The sequence below is a fragment of the Pseudorasbora parva genome, chromosome 17 (genome assembly GCF_024679245.1).
Source record: "Pseudorasbora parva isolate DD20220531a chromosome 17, ASM2467924v1, whole genome shotgun sequence".
NCBI lineage: Eukaryota > Metazoa > Chordata > Actinopteri > Cypriniformes > Gobionidae > Pseudorasbora > Pseudorasbora parva.
In genome coordinates, this window is record NC_090188.1 from 38,984,773 (window position 1) to 39,006,958 (window position 22,186).

Below are 22,186 nucleotides of genomic sequence, written 5' to 3' on the forward strand. Positions count from 1 at the left end.
GCACAGGTACGGGTCCAGTTTTTGAAATAATAGACGGGTCCGGGTTGGTTCTGTGTAGAACATCGCGGGTCTCTTCGGGTTCGGAAGAGAAATGCTGTTTCATGCATACTGAGCTTTTTACACTGTTAAAGACTTGGATTCCCATCCTAAATATAGACAAAGTTTCAAAATCTAATGTTGGACGTATTTCTGTGTCAAACATACTCCTTCCGGTTTCTCACAAGTTTCGGAGAGTTTGGCGGAGAGTTCTGACAAGTTTTTTTGAGTATGGCTCGACTTGACGTTAATAGAACGGAAGGTCCTTATATGGCCCGTACGGGCTCTTCTCCCGGTTGGGTGCGCGTGCGTGTGACTAGAGCGAGAGAGGAAATGCACGCCCAAAAACACTCTCAGCTGCAGATCCAGTCGTCCGTGAACACTAATGTCGGTTATAGTCCGCGCCGCGCTCCACTTCATTCCTCCACTTTGACATCAAGCCACTTCAACGCTTCAGCACAGCATTCCGGAAGGCAGCGTTGCATTTGAACCGATTTGAACGCAGAAATGACGGGAAGCTTCACAACATCGCAAAGTGGATCTCCACACTCCAAGAAGTGTGTTTTTGACGGAGCGGTCCCAGCGATAAAGGTTCGGTCCTGTTTTGGACGCAGCCGGTGAGTAAAGCTGCTTCAAATGTCTGTGTTGTTGGCTCATCGTGTGAGTAAACATCAGTAAACGACACGATCGCGTGCTTCGTCATTCATATGCGCTAACGGACTACATTGTTGTTCTATGTAGAATGTTACACAAAACCGTTTTGCTTGCTACTGCTAAGGTATAGTCGCATACAATAGTCCATAAACCGAATCATGTCCTCATAGACTGCGAGTAAAGACACAAATGTTGACAGGCCACTAAATACAGTACATACCACAGAGACGGATGTCCTGCTGTTGCTGTTTCTATTTCAGCCTCCGAATTAGATTCTGGATCATATCTATTAGCTGAGATCGATAGCAAGGGTTTCTCCGCGCTTGAGGATGTCACCGCTTTGCGCATTCGTCATTCTTTAGCTCCGCCCACACGATACGCCTCCAGGCACTCTGTTTTTTTCCGGAATGATTCGGTACAGCCCATATTTCTTTTATAAATATAATAAAACTAAAGACTTTTCGGGGATATGAAGGATGCAATACTACTCTATAGGTACTCAAGATTGACATGAGATTGACTGAAACTGAGTGTTTCACCCCCCCCCCCCCTTTAAGTAAAGAACCCTATGGTTCTATATAGAACCCTAATAAACCTTTTTTCTAAGAGTGTAGTGTCTGAGAGTCGCCTGTTAATTGCGTCATATCTGCGTTACCTCAGGTTTCCGGTTTTGTTCTGCAGAAATGCTTTACTCTTAGCAGTGTGAACAAGTGTCACAGCAGCCGCTGAGCGAACGCACAGAGTAACGTCATAACATCATTTTAAACACACTCAAATGAATCTAATATTGTTACGATCCAACTGGGGATCGAACCGGGGTCTCCAGTGTGTGTGTTTGTGACGCTAACCACTTAACCACGGAAGGAGGTTGACCCCAAATGCAGAGGTATTCAAGACAGTAAAAAGTCTGAGTATTAATCTTTGCCTCTTTACTTCAGCATCCAAAAACGAACCAGAAAGCAGAAAAAAAACAAAAAGTCTTAGGCATGACAATGGTGAGGCTAACATCTGGACTGAACAAGAACAAAAGGGTGTGAGGCCTTAAATAAGGTTTCTCATTAGGTGTGATTCAACACAGGTAAGAGCATTACAATCATTTAAATCAAAGAGAATTAACCTAGGTAGAAAAAAATGACCTCTAGTGGTGAAATCAAGGAACTTCAGACAAAACATTACAGAACCCTCTCTTTTAGGAACGGCTCCTGACGTACCCAACAGCTCAGGTTGAGTGAAGATGATGAAAGTCCCTAATCAAACTCTTGTCCAGGATGTGGCGAGTGGGGACCCAAGACCGTTCCTCTGGCCCATATCCTTCCCAGTCCACTAGAAACTGCCGTTTACCACGAACCAGTCGGGTGTCCAATATCTGCTTGACCACGTATGCTGGCTGGCCATCAATGATCTGTGGAGCTGGGGGTGGCCCGGTGGCAGGAGACAGAGGACTGTATTTGACAGGTTTTAAGCGGGAAACATGAAAGGTAGGATGTATGCGCAAAGACCTGGGAAGTAGGAGACGGTAAGAAACAGGGTTTACTTTCCTTAAAACCTTGAAGGGGCCTATAAATCTGGGAGCCAATTTGCGTGCTTCAACTTTAAGAGGAAGGTCCTTGCTAGACAGCCAGACATTCTGCCCTGGACGGAGAGATGGTGCTGGTCTGCGTTGACGGTTGGCCCGTTGCTGTTGTAGCTTTGAAGCCTTAAGAAGCGCAGCTCGGGCCTTACTCCACACCCTGTGGCACCGTTGAACCAGATATTGGGAAGCCGGGACTCCCACGTCAGACTCCTGCTCAGAGAACAAAGGAGGTTGATAGCCAAATTGACATTCAAAAGGTGACATACCCGTTGAGGAATGGCGAAGAGTATTATGGGCAAATTCTGTCCATATCAGTTGTCTGCTCCAGGATGTTGGGTTGGATGAAGCTAGACATCTCAAGGTGGTCTCAATCTCTTGGTTAGTTCTTTCAGTCTGTCCATTAGACTGGGGATGAAATCCAGATGTTAGACTGGCTGAAGCCCCAATAAGCTGGCAGAAGGCCTTCCAGAACCTGGATGCAAACTGAGGACCACGGTCTGAAACTACATCTTGGGGAAAGCCATGCAATCTAAAGACATGCTGCAAAACAATTTCAGCAGTTTGTGGAGCCGAAGGAAGTTTTGGCAATGGTATAAGGTGGCAAGCTTTTGAGAACCTATCAACTAGCACCAAAATCACCTTGTTACCTTGGGAGAGTGGTAGGCCCGTCACGAAGTCCATAGAAATATGTGACCATGGACGAGCAGGGATCGGGAGGGGTAGCAGATGACCTTGTGGACGAGACCTGGAATCCTTATGCTGGGCACAAATGGGGCAGGCAGCCACAAAGGATTTAACGTCCTCAGCGATCATTGGCCACCAGAAGCGTCTGCAAATGAACTCTAGGGTCCTACCGACTCCTGGGTGGCATGTGATTGATGAGGCATGTCCCCACTGTAAAACATCAGTGCGTACACTTTTGGGTACAAAAAGACGACCAGGAGGCCCGTTACCTGGATCAGTCTCATGCTGCTGTGCCTTTCTAACCCTGGTCTCTATTCCCCATCTAACTGGAGCCAGAATCTTGGATGAGGGGATAATCATCACTGGGGTTGACACCATGTCGGGTGGATCAAACTGCCTGGAGAGGGCATCATGCTTCTGATTCTTAGATCCTGGTTGATAGGAGAGAACAAAGTCAAAACGATTAAAAAATAAAGCCCATCGGGCCTGGCGAGAGTTCAGTCTCTTGGCTTCTTGGATATAAGCTAGATTCTTGTGGTCAGTCCATACAACAAAGGGATGTTTGGCCCCCTCCAACCAGTGCCTCCATTCCTCTAAAGCTAGTTTAACAGCTAATAACTCCCTGTTACCAATATCGTAATTTCTTTCTGTTGGGGAGAGCTTGTGTGAAAAAAAGCACAGGGATGCAATTTGTCGTCTTTTCTGGCCCGCTGGGAGAGTACTGCTCCGACCCCTACCTCCGAGGCATCCACCTCGACTACGAAGGGCAACTCAGGATCTGGGATGGTAAGGATAGGTGCTGAAGTAAATCTGTCTTTTAGTTTGCAGAATGCCTTTTCAGCCTCCTCTGTCCACTGGAAGCCCTTCACATTCTTCCTAGTGAGAGTTGTAAGTGGAGCAGCAATGGCACTGAAATTTTGAATGAACTTTCGATAGAAATTGGAAAAACCAAGGATCCTTTGTACCTGCTTGATGGAGCTGGGTCGGGGCCAATCTTTAACCGCTTTGGTTTTGGCAGGGTCCATCTGAATATGACCATTAGAAACAATGAAGCCCAAAAAGGATACCTCTTTAGCATGAAACTCACTTTTCTCAAGTTTGATGAACAGATTGTTTCTCAGGAGTTGCTGAAGGACCAGGCGAACGTGATGAACATGCTCCCGGAGGTTCTTGGAAAAGATAAGAATATCATCCAAATATACAAAAACAAATCTATTCAGCATGTCTCTTAAAACATCATTAATCAAAGCTTGAAATACAGCAGGAGCCTTTACCAACCCAAAAGGCATGATCTTATACTCATAGTGGCCCGTGGGTGTATTAAAATCCGTCTTCAATTCATCACCAGCACGGATGCGGACCAGGTGATAAGCATTCCGAAGGTCGAGTTTAGTAAAAACTGTAGCCCCCTGAAGCAACTCAAAGGCAATAGACATTAATGGAAGAGGGTAACGATTCTTTATGGTAATCTTATTGAGACCCCTGTAATCAATACAGGGTCAGAGACCACCATCCTTCTTAGCAACAAAAAATAATTCAGCTCCTGCTGGGGAAGTCGAGGGTCGTATAATGCCAGATTTCAGAGTCTCTTGGATATAGTCCTCCATGGCCTTCCTCTCTGGTGGAGAAAGGGAAAATAGTCTCCCCCTTGGAGGGCACATTCCAGGCAACAAGTCAATTGCACAATCATAAGGTCTGTGTGGAGGCAAGGATAAGGCCGCCTTCTTGCTGAATACGTCTAAAAGGTCTGCATAATCAGGGGGAACATGGGACATTTCTGGAGAGGTCCTGGATAATTGCAGAGAAGTCCTTAACAGCCCAGGGGTAGCCTGACTTAAGTTAGGAGAGACCAAAAGTTCAAGAGATGAAGTAGAGAGACACAGATTATCACAATTAGGCCCCCATTTGAGAATGTTACCGGAGGACCAGTCAATCTGGGGGTTATGAAGGGCTAGCCAAGGGAAACCAAATATTAAAGAAAATTCTGGTGACTTGATTACATAGAACTGTATAGTTTCTTGGTGCCCCTCAACCCGGAGACATAAAGGAAGAGTGCTCAGACTCACCTGACCAGAGCCAAGGGGCCTTCCATCCAATGCCGTAATGGTCAGGGGGTCCTCCAGGTTGGTAAGTGGCACCTGAAGATGTCTGGCAATTTCCAAATCCATAAAGTTTCCAGCAGCCCCGAAATCCACAAAGGCCTTTAGAGGATGTGACTGATCCTTCCATAAAAGGTGAGTAGGCAAGAGAACACCAGAAGATGCTGAGTTGGGAGGGGTAGTCTCTCTCATCACAGTCCTACCTTTACTGGACGAGAGTTGGCTTTTCCCGAAAGGATCGGGCAGAAAGCTCGAAAGTGGCCAGGTTCGCCACAGTACAGGCAGCATTTATCCTTAATTCTGCGATTTCGCTCTGTTTGGGAGAGCCGTGATCGGCCCAACTGCATGGGCTCCTCAGTGCAGGTTAGAGGGGAGACAGGGTGATCATGAGACGAGGGCAGTACCAAAGGATATTGACTAGGAACCTATCTAGAAGACACTGTGCGCTCCCTACGCCGTTCTCGAAGACGATTATCTTATCGAATGGCCATATCAATCAGGGATTCCAGGTCCGTTGCAGGGTCTCGGGCTGCTAATTCATCCTTGAGATCATCAGAAAGTGCTCTATTGAAAGCAACAGTCAATGCCTCCTGATTCCAGCCACTCTCTATTGCTAGGGTTCGAAATTCCACAGCTAATTCAGCAACACTTTGCGTACCCTGGGTTAGCTGAAGGAGGCGGCTAGCTGCCTCATGTCCCCTTACTGGATGTTCAAACACCCGCCTCATCTCGTCAATAAAACTACTATAATTTGAGCAGACTGCTGGTTGTGGCGACTGCTCCCACAAAGCAATGGCCCAGGCTAGGGCTTTCCCAGATAAAAGAGTAATGACATACGCCACCTTGCTGCGTGATGTAGGAAACTTATGAGGTTGCCAATTATATATATATATATATATATATATATATATATATTAGGGCTGTAACGATACACCAAACCCACGATTCGGTTCGTATCACGATTTTTGACCCACGGTACGATACAAACCTCGATATGGGGGGGTCAAAACAGTTTTATTCTGTACAGTATTCTGTAGCCTATTTTGCCGTCAATACCATATATCTGTATGGTCAATAGGCTACTGCCGACGTTTTCTTTGCGGTACCAATAGGCAATATATATTTAACATAAAGTATAGGGCCTCCTGTACATCAATACCAACAGAAGCGCCACGTCAGACACGCTTCTGGTGTGCAAAGAAAGAGAAAACGCCACGCAGCCGCCCCGCGGATGTCACGCAACAGAAACGCCACGCTCACACCACGTTGCCAGCCGGTTGGGGAAGCTTCTTGAAACACTTACGGCAAATTGTGTGGGTCTTGTCAACTACACGATTGCCATCCTTGTTCTCCACCGGGTAGCTGAAATGTTGCCATACTGCTGACTTAAAAGTTGGACCTGGACAGGAAGGATAATTCTGGGAGTTGGAAGGGGTGTGTCGCGATTCTGCCTTCTCACATCGCGATACAGGTTCGTGGACCTGCGTATTGCGATTTCGATTTCATATCGCATATCGTTACAGCCCTAATATATATATATATATATATATATATATATATATATATATATATATATATTTGAGCTACAGTAACTTGTCTGTTTGATTGGACCACACAGGCCAGCCTTCGCTCCACATGTGCAATTTTTAGAGTTTAGTCCAGATAACATATACAAAGCTCTGTATAAAAATTTATAAATAATGAAATGCAAAAATTATAAATGGATACACATTCCACCTTTATGTAAATTCTTTCTTTGCCATACTACTTTTAATAAACCAAGTAACATTGCTACAGCATATCAGTGGAAGTAAATCAGAAAGTGTGGTGCATCTGGATGCGTTGCGTCGTGTGATGATTCCACTGAAGCAGAGAGAGTGTGTGTGTGTGTGAGAGAGAGAGAGAGAGAGAGAGAGAGAGAGAGAGAGAGAGAGAGAGAGAGAGAGAGAGAGAGAGGCGCGAGTGCCTCACGAGAACAAATGCGTCACCATTACCACACTGACTGAAGTGAAGAATATGCCTTATGTATGAACATGTGCATGAAAGGTTTATTTCGATTGAGTGCACTCGATATAAAAGACTGGATCAAAACAAACTGGAGCAGACAGGAAATGGAATGAATTGACCAACAAACTGTCAAAATGCTGTTTCAGATCATTTTGGCCCAACTGCATCAAATTGAGCGCACATGAACAAACACTACACTGTCATAATGGTGTTTTTTCATTTTTTTGCATGACCCTTTGCTCTGTCTATTTATGATTATTGGTTATGTTTTATGGACAGGCCAGTGAACTCGGATTCCTCAGAAGGGTTTCTTCTGAACCACCTGTGTTATTATGAGTATATTTTGTGGTAGCTGAGTTCAAGTACCATCATATTAACATCATATCACTTATGAAATATTTGTAAAAAATACAGTCACTAATATGCACTTATATACATGCTCTTTTAATACACTATCGAATTATTTCTTATTATAATTTTCCTGGTCCTGAAAAGTCCTGATTCAAGTAAAAATAATTTGTTTAATTTTTTTATCATGAAGGATAGTAATGATGAAATATATATACATATTTACTTTTAATTTCTAAATAATAAATTATCACTTGCATTATGTTGAAATAACTCACATTTCTTACTATTTTTAACATAATTTTGTTAACACTTTTCTAAGAATTTTAAGAATTTAACTGAAATATTTTAGAGTGAAAGAGTATTTTTTCGTTTTTTTACTATAAAAAGCTTTAACTAAATCACCACATGTTAAATTATAGTGACAAAGCAGTCAAAAGATCAGAGGATGAAGAAGCAACATCAGAAACAGGGTCACAAGCGCCATTTTTATAGCATATTTCATCATGACAACAGTTTCCTGAAGCTCCAACTTCAAACAAAAGAAAGATACAGCATGATGCTAATCCTTTTATGAGAATGGAATAAAAGTATTGACAGCATTCCTGTTCTCTGTGGCAGTGAGAGAATGATGAAATATATAAATAAAGCCTTGATTACAGACCTAAATTCACTGCAAACATGTCCAAAATCCCTTTCAGTAGGAGCTTCCCAAGAGGCAGCAACAGTAAATATTTTTACCATGCTGATTCAAAAGCCTAAAAATTCACATGTCAAAGGCAACAATTGACATTTTCCTTTCAACCAGAGTGACTGAATCTGTCTTTCTTTGAAATAGTTCAAAATGACTGTTAGATGTATTGTAATTAATCTGACAAACTATACAAGATCCAAGACTTAAGCCTCAGTATTTTACCTCTGTTTTATTCTGAGAACCTTAAGAGACAGTTGTTTTAATTTGAGTTATGAAAATTTAACAAATGAGTTGATACCTTTAATATGAATTATGACCGTCACCACATTCAAAGAGATAATAACTCCTGCTTATCATGAAAACATCCCTCAGGGCTTTTAGCTCAAAATTGGGCAGATTGTTGAAAACAACTGAATGGATGCTTAGAAGATGACAATAAACAACAGTTAGCATTCTGAAAATAAAATAACATGACATGATATTGAAAACATTTAATAAATCTCAGAGTTTTAGACTTGTCATCTCCAGATCTTAAATATAAAATTGGTCAGGCATCCGGATTTAGATGTATAGTGCATTTCTAGAACTTCAATTTTATTTTCATAAAGATATTTCATAAAAAGACATTTCCAATAACTTTACAAAACTTTGACGTTATTTATATATTTTTTTACATTATGAGAAACATTATTTGTGACATCATAATAAACTGCCAAGTGTCAGTTTTCAAATAAGACCAACACAGACCAACACTTTCTCACACACACCTCGTCACATATTGGCGATTGGTCAGGATCCTTCGGCGTCACACAACACATGCCAGGGTACTTTACTGATTTCAACGAGAAACCTTTGGTGTCCTATTGATTGACATTGGGCATGGGAATGTTATCATAATGATGAAATTATAATGGGTTATGATTTTTCCACTATAACAGGGTGTGATTCAGCCAGCATCATTTTATGTACATTCATTTTATTTTTTATTTATTTACACTATGCAGACACACTTGAACATGTAACCCAACCCCATCCCTAAACCTGCTCATTTCTCTTATATGATATAAAACACGGGATATGACAGGCAGATATGACTGCAGACACAATTGATTCACAAAGTACAAATATTCCGAGACCAAATGATTGATTTGTGTGAAGAAAATCCCCAAAAGCGATCATCGTCTCCATCGGCTGAAGATCGCCCACAAACGTTACGTCAGCTTTGATAGTGAAATTGCATTGGCTCTCGTGTGTCTCGTAAGAGTCGGGTGTATCTTTTGAATTAGATATGCCTGAGTGCGTTCACCGAGCGGCGGGATCATAGTTTCACTCTGTTCTTTACATAAACATATCAAATGACTTCAGAAGACATCAAATGCAACATGAGTTAATACTTGTATTAATACTTGCAATAAATACCTGCGACTGTACTTTTATTTGTTTTATATTATTGAGAAGTGGGTAGGTTTAGCTAGAATTGGGGTTAGTTGCTCCAAAATATAAAAGTATAATCATGTCTTACAAAAGCATAGAATTAAATGCATCTTGATTTGATGCATTGGGCAAACAGAAACTGAAATCAATGGGGTACCCTGTGTGTCAAAAATGGACGTTGCACGTTAAAGGGATCCCCTGGTGTTGAGACTTGTATGGCTTAATATAACATAAATGATGTCTCTTACTGAATTATGTAGTAGAAAACCCATGAAAGATCTACGTTATTTAAAAAATCGATTTTATATTTGTACCATGGGCGGCGCCATTTTGTTTGCGTTCTAGTTTGATGACGTAGATTGGTTGAACTCCTCAATCAGCTGGCGTTACCCGTAGCTATTTTTACCACAACGCAACTCGAAAATTGTTTCAGAGTTAAACAAAATCAATGAATTGCTTTGTAATTGTACTTAAAACACACTCAAACATACATGTGCAAACAAACTCACCTACACAAACAGATCGGCGGCCGGGAAAACACACTGACAGACTGCGTTGTCTCAATCGAGATGTTGGGCTGCTCAGTCTCCACGACAGGGGCTGAATCCGAAATCGACCCTATACCCTGAAATAGGGCATTATTTGAAGGGACGGCCATTTGTAGTGTTGTCCGACATCATAGTGGACATGTTCAAGTGCAGTCATTCAGTCTCACGTTGCACCGCAGTGTACAGCCGATTTACAACAGCTGTCCGACTTCACGCACCCAAACATGTGGACACAAACTCTCTCGCTCACACAGACTCACACACACCCCAACAGATCGGCGCGAACACACACACACACACACACACACACACACACACACACACACACACACACACACACACACACACACATATGAGGCGCGAACAGATCGGCGCGAACACACACGCACTGCGTGCGCGCATACATCACTATTCCCTGTGTTGATATCATAGATAGACTGTTGATATGCAGTAGATTAACTGTAATGCCTAATGTATCCAGCAGAGGGAAATATCAAGGTAGGATGATGGGATAAATTAACGTGAGGAAGAGAGGCAGGATGTTTTGGTGATGATGCATGGGATTGGTTTGTGCATTAAAGTTTGAGCACGCTAAGTGAAACCTCAATCTTTAAACTTTCACTTTTAAGACACAAATTACTTTCGCTACTTTTGTTCACTAATACAACTTGAAGGAGTGAATGAAGACGATCGAGTGCGTGAAGTCGGACAGCTGTTGTGTGTAAATCGGCTGTACACTCGTTATTGCGGAGAACGTGAGACTGAATGACTGCACTCGAACATGTCCCTATGGTGTCGGACAACACTACAAATGGCCGTCCCTTCAAATAATGCCCTATTTCAAGGTATAGGGGGTCGATTTCGGATTCAGCCCCTGTCGTGGAGACTGAGCAGCCCAACATCTCGATTGAGACCGCGCAGTCTGTCAGGTGTGTGTACCCGGCCGCCGATCTGTTTGTGACTTGTGTAGGTGAGTTTGTTTGCACATGTATGTTTGAGTGTGTTTTAAGTACAATTACAAAGCAATTCATTGGTTTTGTTTAACTCTGAAACAATTTTCGAGTTGCGTTGTGGTAAAAATAGCTACGGGTAACGCCAGCTGATTGAGGAGTTCAACCAATCTACGTCATCAACCTAGAACACAAACAAAATGGCGCCGCCCATGGTCCAAATATAAAATCGATTTTTTAAAATAACGTAGATCTTTCATGGGTTTTCTACTACATAATTCAGTAAGAGACATCATTTATGTCATATTAAGCCATACAAGTCTCAACACCAGGGGATCCCTTTAAGAAGTGACGAGTGTGATGAGTTGCGGGACTGAGAACCTGTTGACCATAGTTTATATATATACTTTATATTTGATTCCAGCGTGTGAGCAGATTTCTTAATTTATCTGCATTATATTCTTCTGGCTGATAGCTGAGGCTGATGTCAGTTTGAATATTTGACTGGCAGAACACATAACCAGAAAAACAAAACGTCAAGATCTATCTGCAAACCTGTCAGACTGTTGCTCGTCATTTCTACAGAGCTCTGCTCCCTCCCTCTCTTTTAGTTCTTTGTTCAATGCGCTAAAGGGAATGAAAGCTTTTGTAAGCATCAAAAATGAAATTATGAAACATTTTCTAAACGTGCAATTTTTCTAAGCAAATCACTCGACTCTTGGTTCACATGCGCATGCTTGTAAAGTATGTGATAATGCTGGAAGTATTCACTGATGAAGAGGCTATGAGCTGGAAATGCCGTCCCTCCCAGTTCTCCACACAGGGTATTAACTATTATTATATGAAAAACAAGCAGCAATAATGATTTTTCTCACCACACCTCACCAAGCTGACATTGTATGAAAATCTTTTAATTTTCGCTCAACAGCACAACAGCTACTGAAGCAGATCCTGATTTCTTTGCCTGATTTAACTTGTACATTTTGTACATTTCTCTCACTCGAGCAGAAGGCATTTCACCTCACTGTACACCCAAGAAACGTTCATTTTACAGATGCCCATTGTCGTCAGTGTTGTTTGTGTGTACAGAAGCAGTCAAACAGATGGGACGTGTAAACTTTAACAGCCTTGTCGTTTTAGCAGCATTGATAAGAACTAACCCTTGACTTCAGCAGACAGACTCACTGTTATTATCTCTGTTTGCAGTGCAGTAATGAGGTTTGTTTGCCTTTGGTTTAGTTTGTGCTGAAGCAGACTACGTGTAAAGCCGGGTACACACTGTACGGTTTTGCTGTCTGTATGGAACTCCAAAGCTGACATAATACATGATCAAATACATAAATAAATATACAAAAGATTAAAAATTAATTAAATAAATACAAATAAAAATGTACATTATTGTGCATAATGTACATAAAAATGTACAATATTCAAAAACTAAAAAATATATGTATAATTGTATTTTTTCCACATTTTTTTTATGCATGGTTGTATTTATGTGTCTACATTTCTTTATTTCTACATTTCTTATTATCACATTTATTCATTTCTACAATTTATTTAATTTACACATATTTAATTTAAAATGTATTAATTTTTATATATATTTTTTAATGTATTTATTTTTTGCAATGATTTATTTCTACATTTATTTTTTATGTATATATTTCTACATTTATATATTTTCACAAATATTTATTTAGACATTTAATACTTATATATAAATAAAATAATGAATTCAAAAATGAATTCAATAAAACATCAATTAAATGTACCACTTGATTCTGAAATAACTAATTATATATATATATATATATATATATATATATATATATATATATATATATATATATATATATATATATATATATATATATATATATAGTAAAATTACATGAAAACACAACATTTATTGTTCAATATATTTCACAATTACCTCTTCCACATGCACTATTGTTTTTAAAAATCTAATTTTTCATTATTAAATGTGCTGCATTTACGAATTACGCCTATTTGACGAAAAATGCATTTCCAAAGCATGATTTTCTACGATTTTTTTCATAATAATAGAGGACATTTTACAAATGTCAATCACCTGGCAGTGGGCGGTGCTTGGCGCTGATTGGATAATCCTTTCAGATTGCTTACATTTGTCTGTCTAGGTCTGGTTAGTGGCAAGGGGAAATTGATTGGAAATGAATATGGTGGGAGGAATTGATCTAGTTAAAAACACACTGCTTTTATTTGCAGATGATGTAGAAGAGAATGGTTTGTTTGGTGATGATTTTGTTATCTGGATTAGATGACATAAAATATCTGCTTGCGGCAATAAGTGCATCTTCAAGCTCCTGAATCAGGATCTAGAAATCAATGACTTCATACTGAACACTTTAGAAGCGATTGAACACAGAGCTCTTGCAGATGAGTATGCAAACACAAGATTATGAGATGAAGTATGTGGAAGAACATGTTTAGGCTGATAGCACTTTGAGGAGACCCATGACTGATCAAGAATATTCCAATATACAAATACATTTTCCTTCGACTCCTCGATCCTCGTTTTCTTTCCTTGCACCCTTCCCTGATATCAGGAAAAGAAGCAAGGAGGCACAAATGAGTTTTTTAAAAATTATTATTATTATTAAATGCCTGAAAGAAAAAAAGATTATTGTTATCATTGACATAACTATCTGCTTGTTAGGAACGCCGTTTCTGGGGCCAAGCCTCAACTCGTTTCACTTGAGAATGCCATCGACCGCCGTGAGTGCTATTTATTCATATTAAACATCAAACATTTTAAAAAGTTAAACATTTTAACTCTTTCCCCGCCAGTGTGTTTAAAAACAAATATCGCCAGCCATCGCCAGGATTTTTGACCATTTTCACCAAAATGTAATAGCCCATAGAATGTTTTATGGATATAAATCTCTAACCCTCTTCTTAAAAAACAAAAACAAACAAAAAACAACGTTTTATTCTAGCTTCTTGCATTCCTTTTTTATCAACACTTGAATATGGGTAAGTTTCATAAAAAAGCAACATTTTGAACAAAAAGCTGAGAAACATTTTTTTTGTGAAAGACTGATTCCAGATCAGATTCAGAGAGAGGATCAAGATGGAGTAGATTGAGTCCATCAACACCCCTAATGCTTGCACAGTCCTGCAGCTCATCCTGGGTCCACATGTCATTCACTAACTTTAGGCAGTTTTGATTCATTATGATGTTTAATGATGATGATCACATTATTTTTCATATGCAAATGATTACATACGATCACTTGTTTTACTGCGTCTTACTCGCATGTGTTTTGATCAGGAGATTCAGTACTCATTCAGGAGATGCGTAATAGCGCACCCCTAGCGTCAAACAGTGAAAACATGGAAACCTGGAAAATTATGTTTTTGGCCTGGAATCGTTTTCTCACAAATAACGGAAAATTCTGTGTTTGGCGGGGAAAGAGTTAAATACTTACAGTATACACAACAGTCTCTGTGCCCACAGCATCACAGACATTAACATTTTAACAATTTATAAAAGATGAATTACTGTCTGGCCATCTGGAATTTTGGTATGGAGATAATTGTTATTACACCACTTTTTTTTTTTCTTGCGGTATGAGACAAGAAAACTTGTGACGTCAGACTTAATAACTGAATATAACAATATGCCAGAGTCCAACAGTCTTTTAGTCCAGATGAATTGCCAAGTCCTTAAACACAGCCACAGCTCTCATAGTTTTCTCGTGTTTTACCTCAGACATGGCAATCGAGCTCATACCACATTTGGTTTCTGTTCATGTGTGCGAAGACATTTTAGAAATCCCAACCCATTGATGTTTTATGACCATGTCCAGGATAATTAATTATAATTGATAATTATTATAATAATACACAATATACATACAGTTATGAAAATATTAAATGGCTTAAAACATAATATATAAACCTAATATATAGTTTTGGTCACAACTAAAGGTGTCACTGTGGCCTCAAAGCTCAAAACACTGAGCTTGATTGGTATGTCTGAGGTAAAACACATTAGCATACAAACAAAGAAATGTAGAAATAAATCATTTTTAATATAAATTAAACTGCCATCAAGTTGTGTAATAATGCAACTGCCACTGAAGTCGATTATTGCAATCACTGACGGACCCTTTCTCAATACCAATATGGCATATTATTTATATAAAATTATATTTATTGAAGAGCAAAAAAAGCAGCTCATTAGTACAGTATTCAAGTTAAATATAGCCTAAATATAAAGTTATGAAACTTAACTTTGCCTTTGCCAAAATCAGTTTTCTCTGAAATTAGTAATATATTAATTTGACCAAACATTGCCTATTTACACCCCAAATTAATATCACCTCATGTTTAAAGGGGTACTTCAGCGCTGGGAAGATGAACCTGTATTTAAACTGCGTCATCAATGTAGTAGAAATGTGAAATTATTTTTGAATTTGGTGCCTTTTAGACTGAGAAAAGACAGAAAATGTATTTTTGTCTCATGGGGATGAAAGACTACAATTCCCAGAATGCTTCGCTGCCCTGTGAGGCCACTCCCAAAGCCTGCTACTTGATTACTGTGACTGAGTTGGAGAAGACACTTACAATTAAAAACTTAACGTGTCTGTTCAATATAATGAGTGAGTCACCGCGTGAGTATCACAGCACTGAGCACTAACTGCAGGAGTCAGATAAAGGAGCTCTCGTGATGAGAGCTGAAGTAATCGCGACTACACTACAGCATACATTCACAACGCGAGTTCAGTCTGCCGCGTTTCAGTTCATGCCTTTGCAAGCTTGACTTTTAGAAATTAATTTGAGAAGTTAAAAGACTTACATTGCTCACCATAGCTCCGTTTAAATGAGTGCCTGTAGCTGCGAGCTGAGCTCTGAGTGTGATCTCCATCCCCCATGCGTGGGTTCAAAACATGCGGAAATGGCTCCCTCTGCTGGCTGTAGTCTTTAGCCTCTGGACAAACATTCCTCCTATGATGCAAATATCGTCAATTTGCATCATAGGAGGAATTTTTCCAGAAATAAAATGCATAAATGCATAAAATGCATAAAGCACAATCATTTAAATATACTCCAGGGTTTCTACTGATACAAAGCCATATGCTAATCGCTGAAGTAACCCTTTGACCACTATCTATAAGAGCCAGAGGTAAATCCCGAAGGCATGTCCGAGATGAAGCTGTTCTCCGCTGATAGAAAGAAGCATCTAATCAAAATGTAAAACAGGCGCTATATGAATCACATATAAATAAGTCTATATAATTGCATTCTCCCCTAAAAATCTCTTACAACTACAGCAGTAGTATTTGGTAAAAATATATGGTGGATTTGCTTTACCAGCATGACAGTTTTTCGTAAGATACAAAAGGTAAAGCGATTTGAGTGCTGATATTGGGGGAATATCACACAGCTGGAAAAGGCTCTCAGCCGATCAGATTCCAGAACCAGAAAGAACTGTTGTATAAAATACATTATTATATTCACAGATTCCTTGTTACATCTGAAATTGATTTGCGTTGTGCTTTAAGTGTTTCATAATATATTATAACTGAGAATGCATTTATTAATGATACCATATGATGCATTATAAGGTGCATTATAAGGCATAATTAATGCATTAAAATACTTTTATAATGCATTACACATAAAGGCTTTAAATAAAGTGTTACCATTTCCCCCCCAATGAAACAATGAATCATATTAATCAATTTAAGATGAAAAAAAAAGATGTTATTTCAGATTTAAGGACATTTACATTTGCTTATTTTCTTGCTAAAATGTATCTAAACTTTTTATTTCTTGAATGCAGAACATGAGGATACGTATAGTAAAAGGCCAGGAATACTGTTGCAGATCTGGAGTAAAGTTCCATGGAGGAATGGAGCAGAAATTTCTTCTTATTGACTGCCAGAAAGTGTTTTTTGGATCATACAGGTGAGGTGGCATTATATATTTTATTAATTAATTAATTAATTAATTTATTAATTAATTAATTAATTTATTAATTTATTAATTTATTAATTTATTAATTAATTTATTAATTAAGCTAAAACAAACAAATACTTATATGTTAAATAGCAGACAAAATTTAGATTTTATTGCATTACATTTAAAAAAAGAAAATCAAAACAAATTGCATATCGATATAGAAATGTTTTCAGATCAAACGTTGCTTTTCTAGTTTTCTAGGTTCACACAGATGTCATTGAAGTATAACCACAGTCGTGGTTCATCACATTAAAGGGGTCCTATTATGCTTTTCCACTTTATCAACTTTAGTTGGTGTGAAATGTTGCTAGCTGAGCATAAAAAAAAAGATATTCAATGTTACAGAGCGCAAAGTCCACTCCAAAGGGAAATATTATATTCAACACAATCTGTTGTCAGTGACATAAGTATTTGAAATTAACAATTTCGCTTTGCTAAGTGATGAACTGAGACTTGGATTCTGGATTAGATTCTTGTTGTTTCCGGAAGAAAGCACCCTTATAGTTAGTCAACCATATATTTTACTAAACATATATAATTCATGCATTTCCATGTCATTAGATTTCACAAACTTAATTTCTATCGACCAGCTCACTTAGCACATCGCAGAGAACGATCTACTCGGTAACCATCTGTTAATTACCCCTAGGTTCATTTTTCACTGGAGTTGTCCTTAAACTCCTGACTTATATCACAGACACACACACACAGGATTAAAGGCAGACACACAAGTAACATACAGGTTCTGTGTGTCAAAGAAGCTGTTGACGTACCTTTCTGTCACTACGCTACATCCATGCATTCTGCCAATCAGAATGACGTGCGTAGATGGAAGTGTTGTTATAGTTCCACTTCAAAAGGGAACCTAATTGTTGAGATCATAATTTTTGTTCTCTGAAATTGTGCATGTCGCTTTTTAAATTTGTTGCATGCTTTTAAAATTACCAAATACATTTGGACCATTTTTTTTTTGGTAAATCCAAATAGGATTTAGCTTTTTAACTCTTTTACGCTTAATTCAGCGCATGTCACTTGCTGGCAAAAAAAATAAAAATAAATTGTTGGCTTTCAAAGTGCATTTTTATTTACAATTATTTATACCCTGCCCAAGATAAACTGCATTCCAAAGTATTTGCATACTGAGAATGAATTTAATAGCCATATTTATCTTCCTTTCTCGTTTGGCAGCTTCATGTGGTCCTACGAGAAGATCAACCTCAGCATGATTCAGGTTATAACAGGCCATTTAGTGGAGACGTACGACGAGGAATTCCGGACATTGTACGCTAGATCGACAATCCCAGCTCCGTTTCAGACTGCCAGCATGAGCCAGTGTGAGTTGATGCCCAATGGCAAAATGGATGGATATTCGATTCACTCCAGCAAACCCTTTGAAAGGAAAGATCATTTAAGGCACACACTTGATGCTGTTTACCGGCAAACCTGTGAGAGGAGATCAGGAATTGCGGCATTGAGAGAGGTTGAAGAAAGGCCGCTTGTTACACCACATGCTCGATTCCTTCAAGACACAGAGTTTTACAAAAGACACAGCTACGCAGGTGAACGCCAGGAGCCTGTATACCTGTCCAAATTGTCCAAGTATGGCTCTAGTAATTGGAACCTGGCAGCAGAGAACAGCCGTTACGGTGGTTTCCCTAACAAAGTGGACAACCAGTATGAAAGTTACGTCACCAACCCAATGTTCAGAGGCTCAAATGCGCGCCAATCGTACCATGGTCATGACAAACAAGTTCTGAACATGAGGCAAAACATGCCAAGTTTAGCAAGTACCTCCAAGTCTTTCCTTCGGACATGGAGGTTAGAGTCTTATCTCAACAACCACAATGATGCACCTTATGGAGAGAACTACGATTATCTAGACCAATATGAGGAGAATAAATTGGCTCCTCTGCAACACTCTCGAATCAGATCATCGGTTGTTTTCACGCCCACCATACCGGAACAACCAGAGATGAACAGCTACTCCAATAACTCAGCGTCCTCCAACCATGATCCACGAATTCAGCCAAATGCTCCGGTGTATTCTTCAACACAGTGGAATCAGACAGCACCGCATGATGACTTCATGCTAAAGAGGCGCAGTATACAGATTTTAGAAAACTCAGGGAGTAACACGGCATATAGCTCCGCAAGGGATACGCTATATGCAAGTCTAAACCGTGCCAAAAGTAGATTTGCAAACAATGAGCATGACTACCTGCAAGAGGATCGATACAAGAGGCACAGCGTGGCAGATCCCAGGTACAATACATATAATGATGACATGAACGGGCCTTCCACTCACATGTACGCATCTCTACCTAGAAGACAGAGAAACTGCAATGCACCTGCAAACGAGAATCTCAGAAATGGAGCGTACGAGCCAAATTTCAAAGAGGACCAGAGGTCCGTCTCACATTATGATTTCAAAAAGGCAGATGAGACCACAACTACCTCAGGAAACACATGGCAAGAGCCTCCTTCGAGAACTGTATCAGCATCGCTTCTGGACCAAGAGGAGAGTCCACCGTCGAAACCAAACAGCGTATCGTCACAACGCTTCTTTAAGAGGAGCACCAAGAAAATAAAATCCCTTCTGAACATCCCACAGAAGGGGGACAGCTCTCCGAGAGGAAAGAATGCACAAAGTCTTAAAAGCAGCACGGATACGATTCTCTCGGATTATGATGACACCTCGCGAGACAAGAAAAACCATGGCAGCACTGCAAATTCCACCAAGTCTGTTGAGAGCAGCCGACTGAGGCAAGCTAATGGGAAGATCCCTGGAGCTGAGAGTCCTTCTCCCGGCCTGACGGGAGAGACATCTGCACCTCGCTTTAGCACTGAAGAGCTTCATCCTGCTCACGCACCTGCTAGTGCAGAGAAGTCCACCACACAGGAACAGTCCTTGGTTATTGCACAGAAAGAGAAGACAGACTCAACACTAACAAGATCAGATCTGTTGACAAAGCAACAAGTACCAGTAAACCGGTTGTATAGCAGATTTGAGCCGCTTTGCTCATTTGAAAACAGGAGTCCCACAGCAGGCCAGCCTGCCTATGTGTCTGCACAGAGCCATTCAAGTGATAAAACAAGGAATACTGTCTTTTTAAGAAGACAACCAATGAATAACCATAATACTTATACAAACCAGCAGACACAGGGACAAGACAACAGATTTGGCCGTTTCATTCAAAGGGTCGGAAATTTAATACACAAGAATAAGTATTGAAACAACTAGTGATGTGAGCTGAGATGTGCCGTTTCTGCCCCACTAGACTGACCAAATAGATTTGCAAAAATTGCACAAATAATTGCTTTCTCAACCACTACCATCCACTAACAGATAGTCCTGCCTCAAACTTGATCGAGCCAAGCTTGTGATATCAGACTGGTCGGGATTCTCATGCTCAAATGGTTTGTTTAAACTGGCTCTGCATATTTAACGATTTTTTCAGATCCAAAAAATTACACACTTCAGCTTTTAAAAAGTAGAACGTTGATGTTTACTTGAATGCATTATTGCTAATGCCAGTGTTGAAGGTTTGCAATGTAACTGGTGGAAAATGCTCCAAAGGCTATTACACTGTTACTTTATAGTAATATTTTTTACTAATACTATTTGTAAATGGATGTCTCGAGTGGGGATATGGGCAGATTGGCTCTATAATCTGTCATTTGAATTAATGCAATTGTGAAACGAAAGCTCTAATTTAGTCTGATTAAAAGCTTTAGTAAACCATTCATACAACCTTAAATTGCACTCCAGCCTGTACAAAAGCTCTTGTCGTTGTTAAATTGACAATGCTGGAACAAATGCAAGAAACAATAAATGCTGGTTTGTGGGTTATTGGTGCTTACATATCTTTAAGGGTGACTAACAATACTGGCATATACTGCACTTGCTTTGCACTATATATAGGTCATGATTTTGTTTGTTTAGGTTGTGTTATGATCGAACTGAAACAGGTTTGAAATATGTTAATAATGGCTCTAATTTCACAAAGTGCACATGTAAAGTATATTGGGACAAACAAATGTCAAAATGCCATCATCTTACAATATCAGGTCAATTAAAAAATAAAATGCAATTACTGTTGCTTGTAACCTAACAGGGTACTTACCAAATAAATGAATGGTTATGAAACCGATTTGACTTGAAACTGTTTTATGATGTGAGAAGAAAGATGCCATGACATGACATGGTATGAAATACTGCAATTTTACTACAAGAAGATACATTTTAATTGGTCAGCAAACAGGTACATTGATTAATAAATGACATCCTTATTCAATGTGGTCAGTAGTGCTGGACTTTATACAGACAACCAATTGGTGAGGATTCAGCATCACACAAATACAAAAGTCTCTGGTTATGGAGCGTCAGCTGGTCATGTGACAATCCACTGAGATGATTTCCGCCAAAAAAATCATTGCAAATACTGAGACAGCATTTTAAGCCTTCTCTTTGACCTAACCAAATGCGACACGTGTGAAAAATTATTTTCCTATATAGTGACCTTTATAGATATTGCCTTACTGAAAACAATAATGGACAATTCACCTCAGATCCTGAAAATAAATGAAAGGAAATAACTGTTCAAACTGTCAACCCAAGTTGAAAAAACAACTGTATTCTATGATAATAAAATTATTTTAGTCACTCAGTGTGTTATTTTTGTAGGTCAGCTTATCAATTTTGTTGTGAATGCAGTCAGTGCACTCGCAGAGAGAGCCTACCCACACGCTCTTCTGATTGGCTGTGACTTTTGATTGATTGATCTCAAGTCGAATTGAGTCTGGTTTTGAAACGCCACCCCTGGCTCATTGTCAAAAAATCTGTTCAGTAAGAGAACAGACACTACAATTAAAAACTGAATGTGTCTGTTCAATATAATGTGACTGAGCCGCCGAGTGAGTGTCACGGCACAAACACAGCAGGAGTCAGATTACATTCATCATGAAAGCTGAGGTAAGCACATCCGTGGCATACATTCACAGCATTTTCAGTTAATGCCTTTAGAAGCTTAACTTTCATAGGAATTAATTTAAAAAGCTGAAACACTCACTTTTCTCCGCACTGCTCCCGTGGCTGCCCGAATCAAGTGTTGTGAGTGTGATCCCATCCCCCACGCACCGGTTAAAAC

General features: G+C 39.6%; 1 protein-coding gene across 1 annotated transcript in view; it reads left to right on the forward strand.

Annotated features, from left to right (window-relative positions):
- Positions 1-21,150, forward strand: part of fam83b (family with sequence similarity 83 member B) — a 55,872-nt gene extending 34,722 nt beyond the window's left edge. The window contains exons 4-5 of the mRNA XM_067421367.1: positions 16,861-16,985; positions 18,228-21,150. Coding sequence (XP_067277468.1) covers positions 16,861-16,985; positions 18,228-20,271 — 2,169 coding nt within the window. The 3' untranslated portion in view covers positions 20,272-21,150. The remainder of the gene's footprint in view (positions 1-16,860; positions 16,986-18,227) is intronic.
- Positions 21,151-22,186: the final 1,036 nt, after the last annotated feature.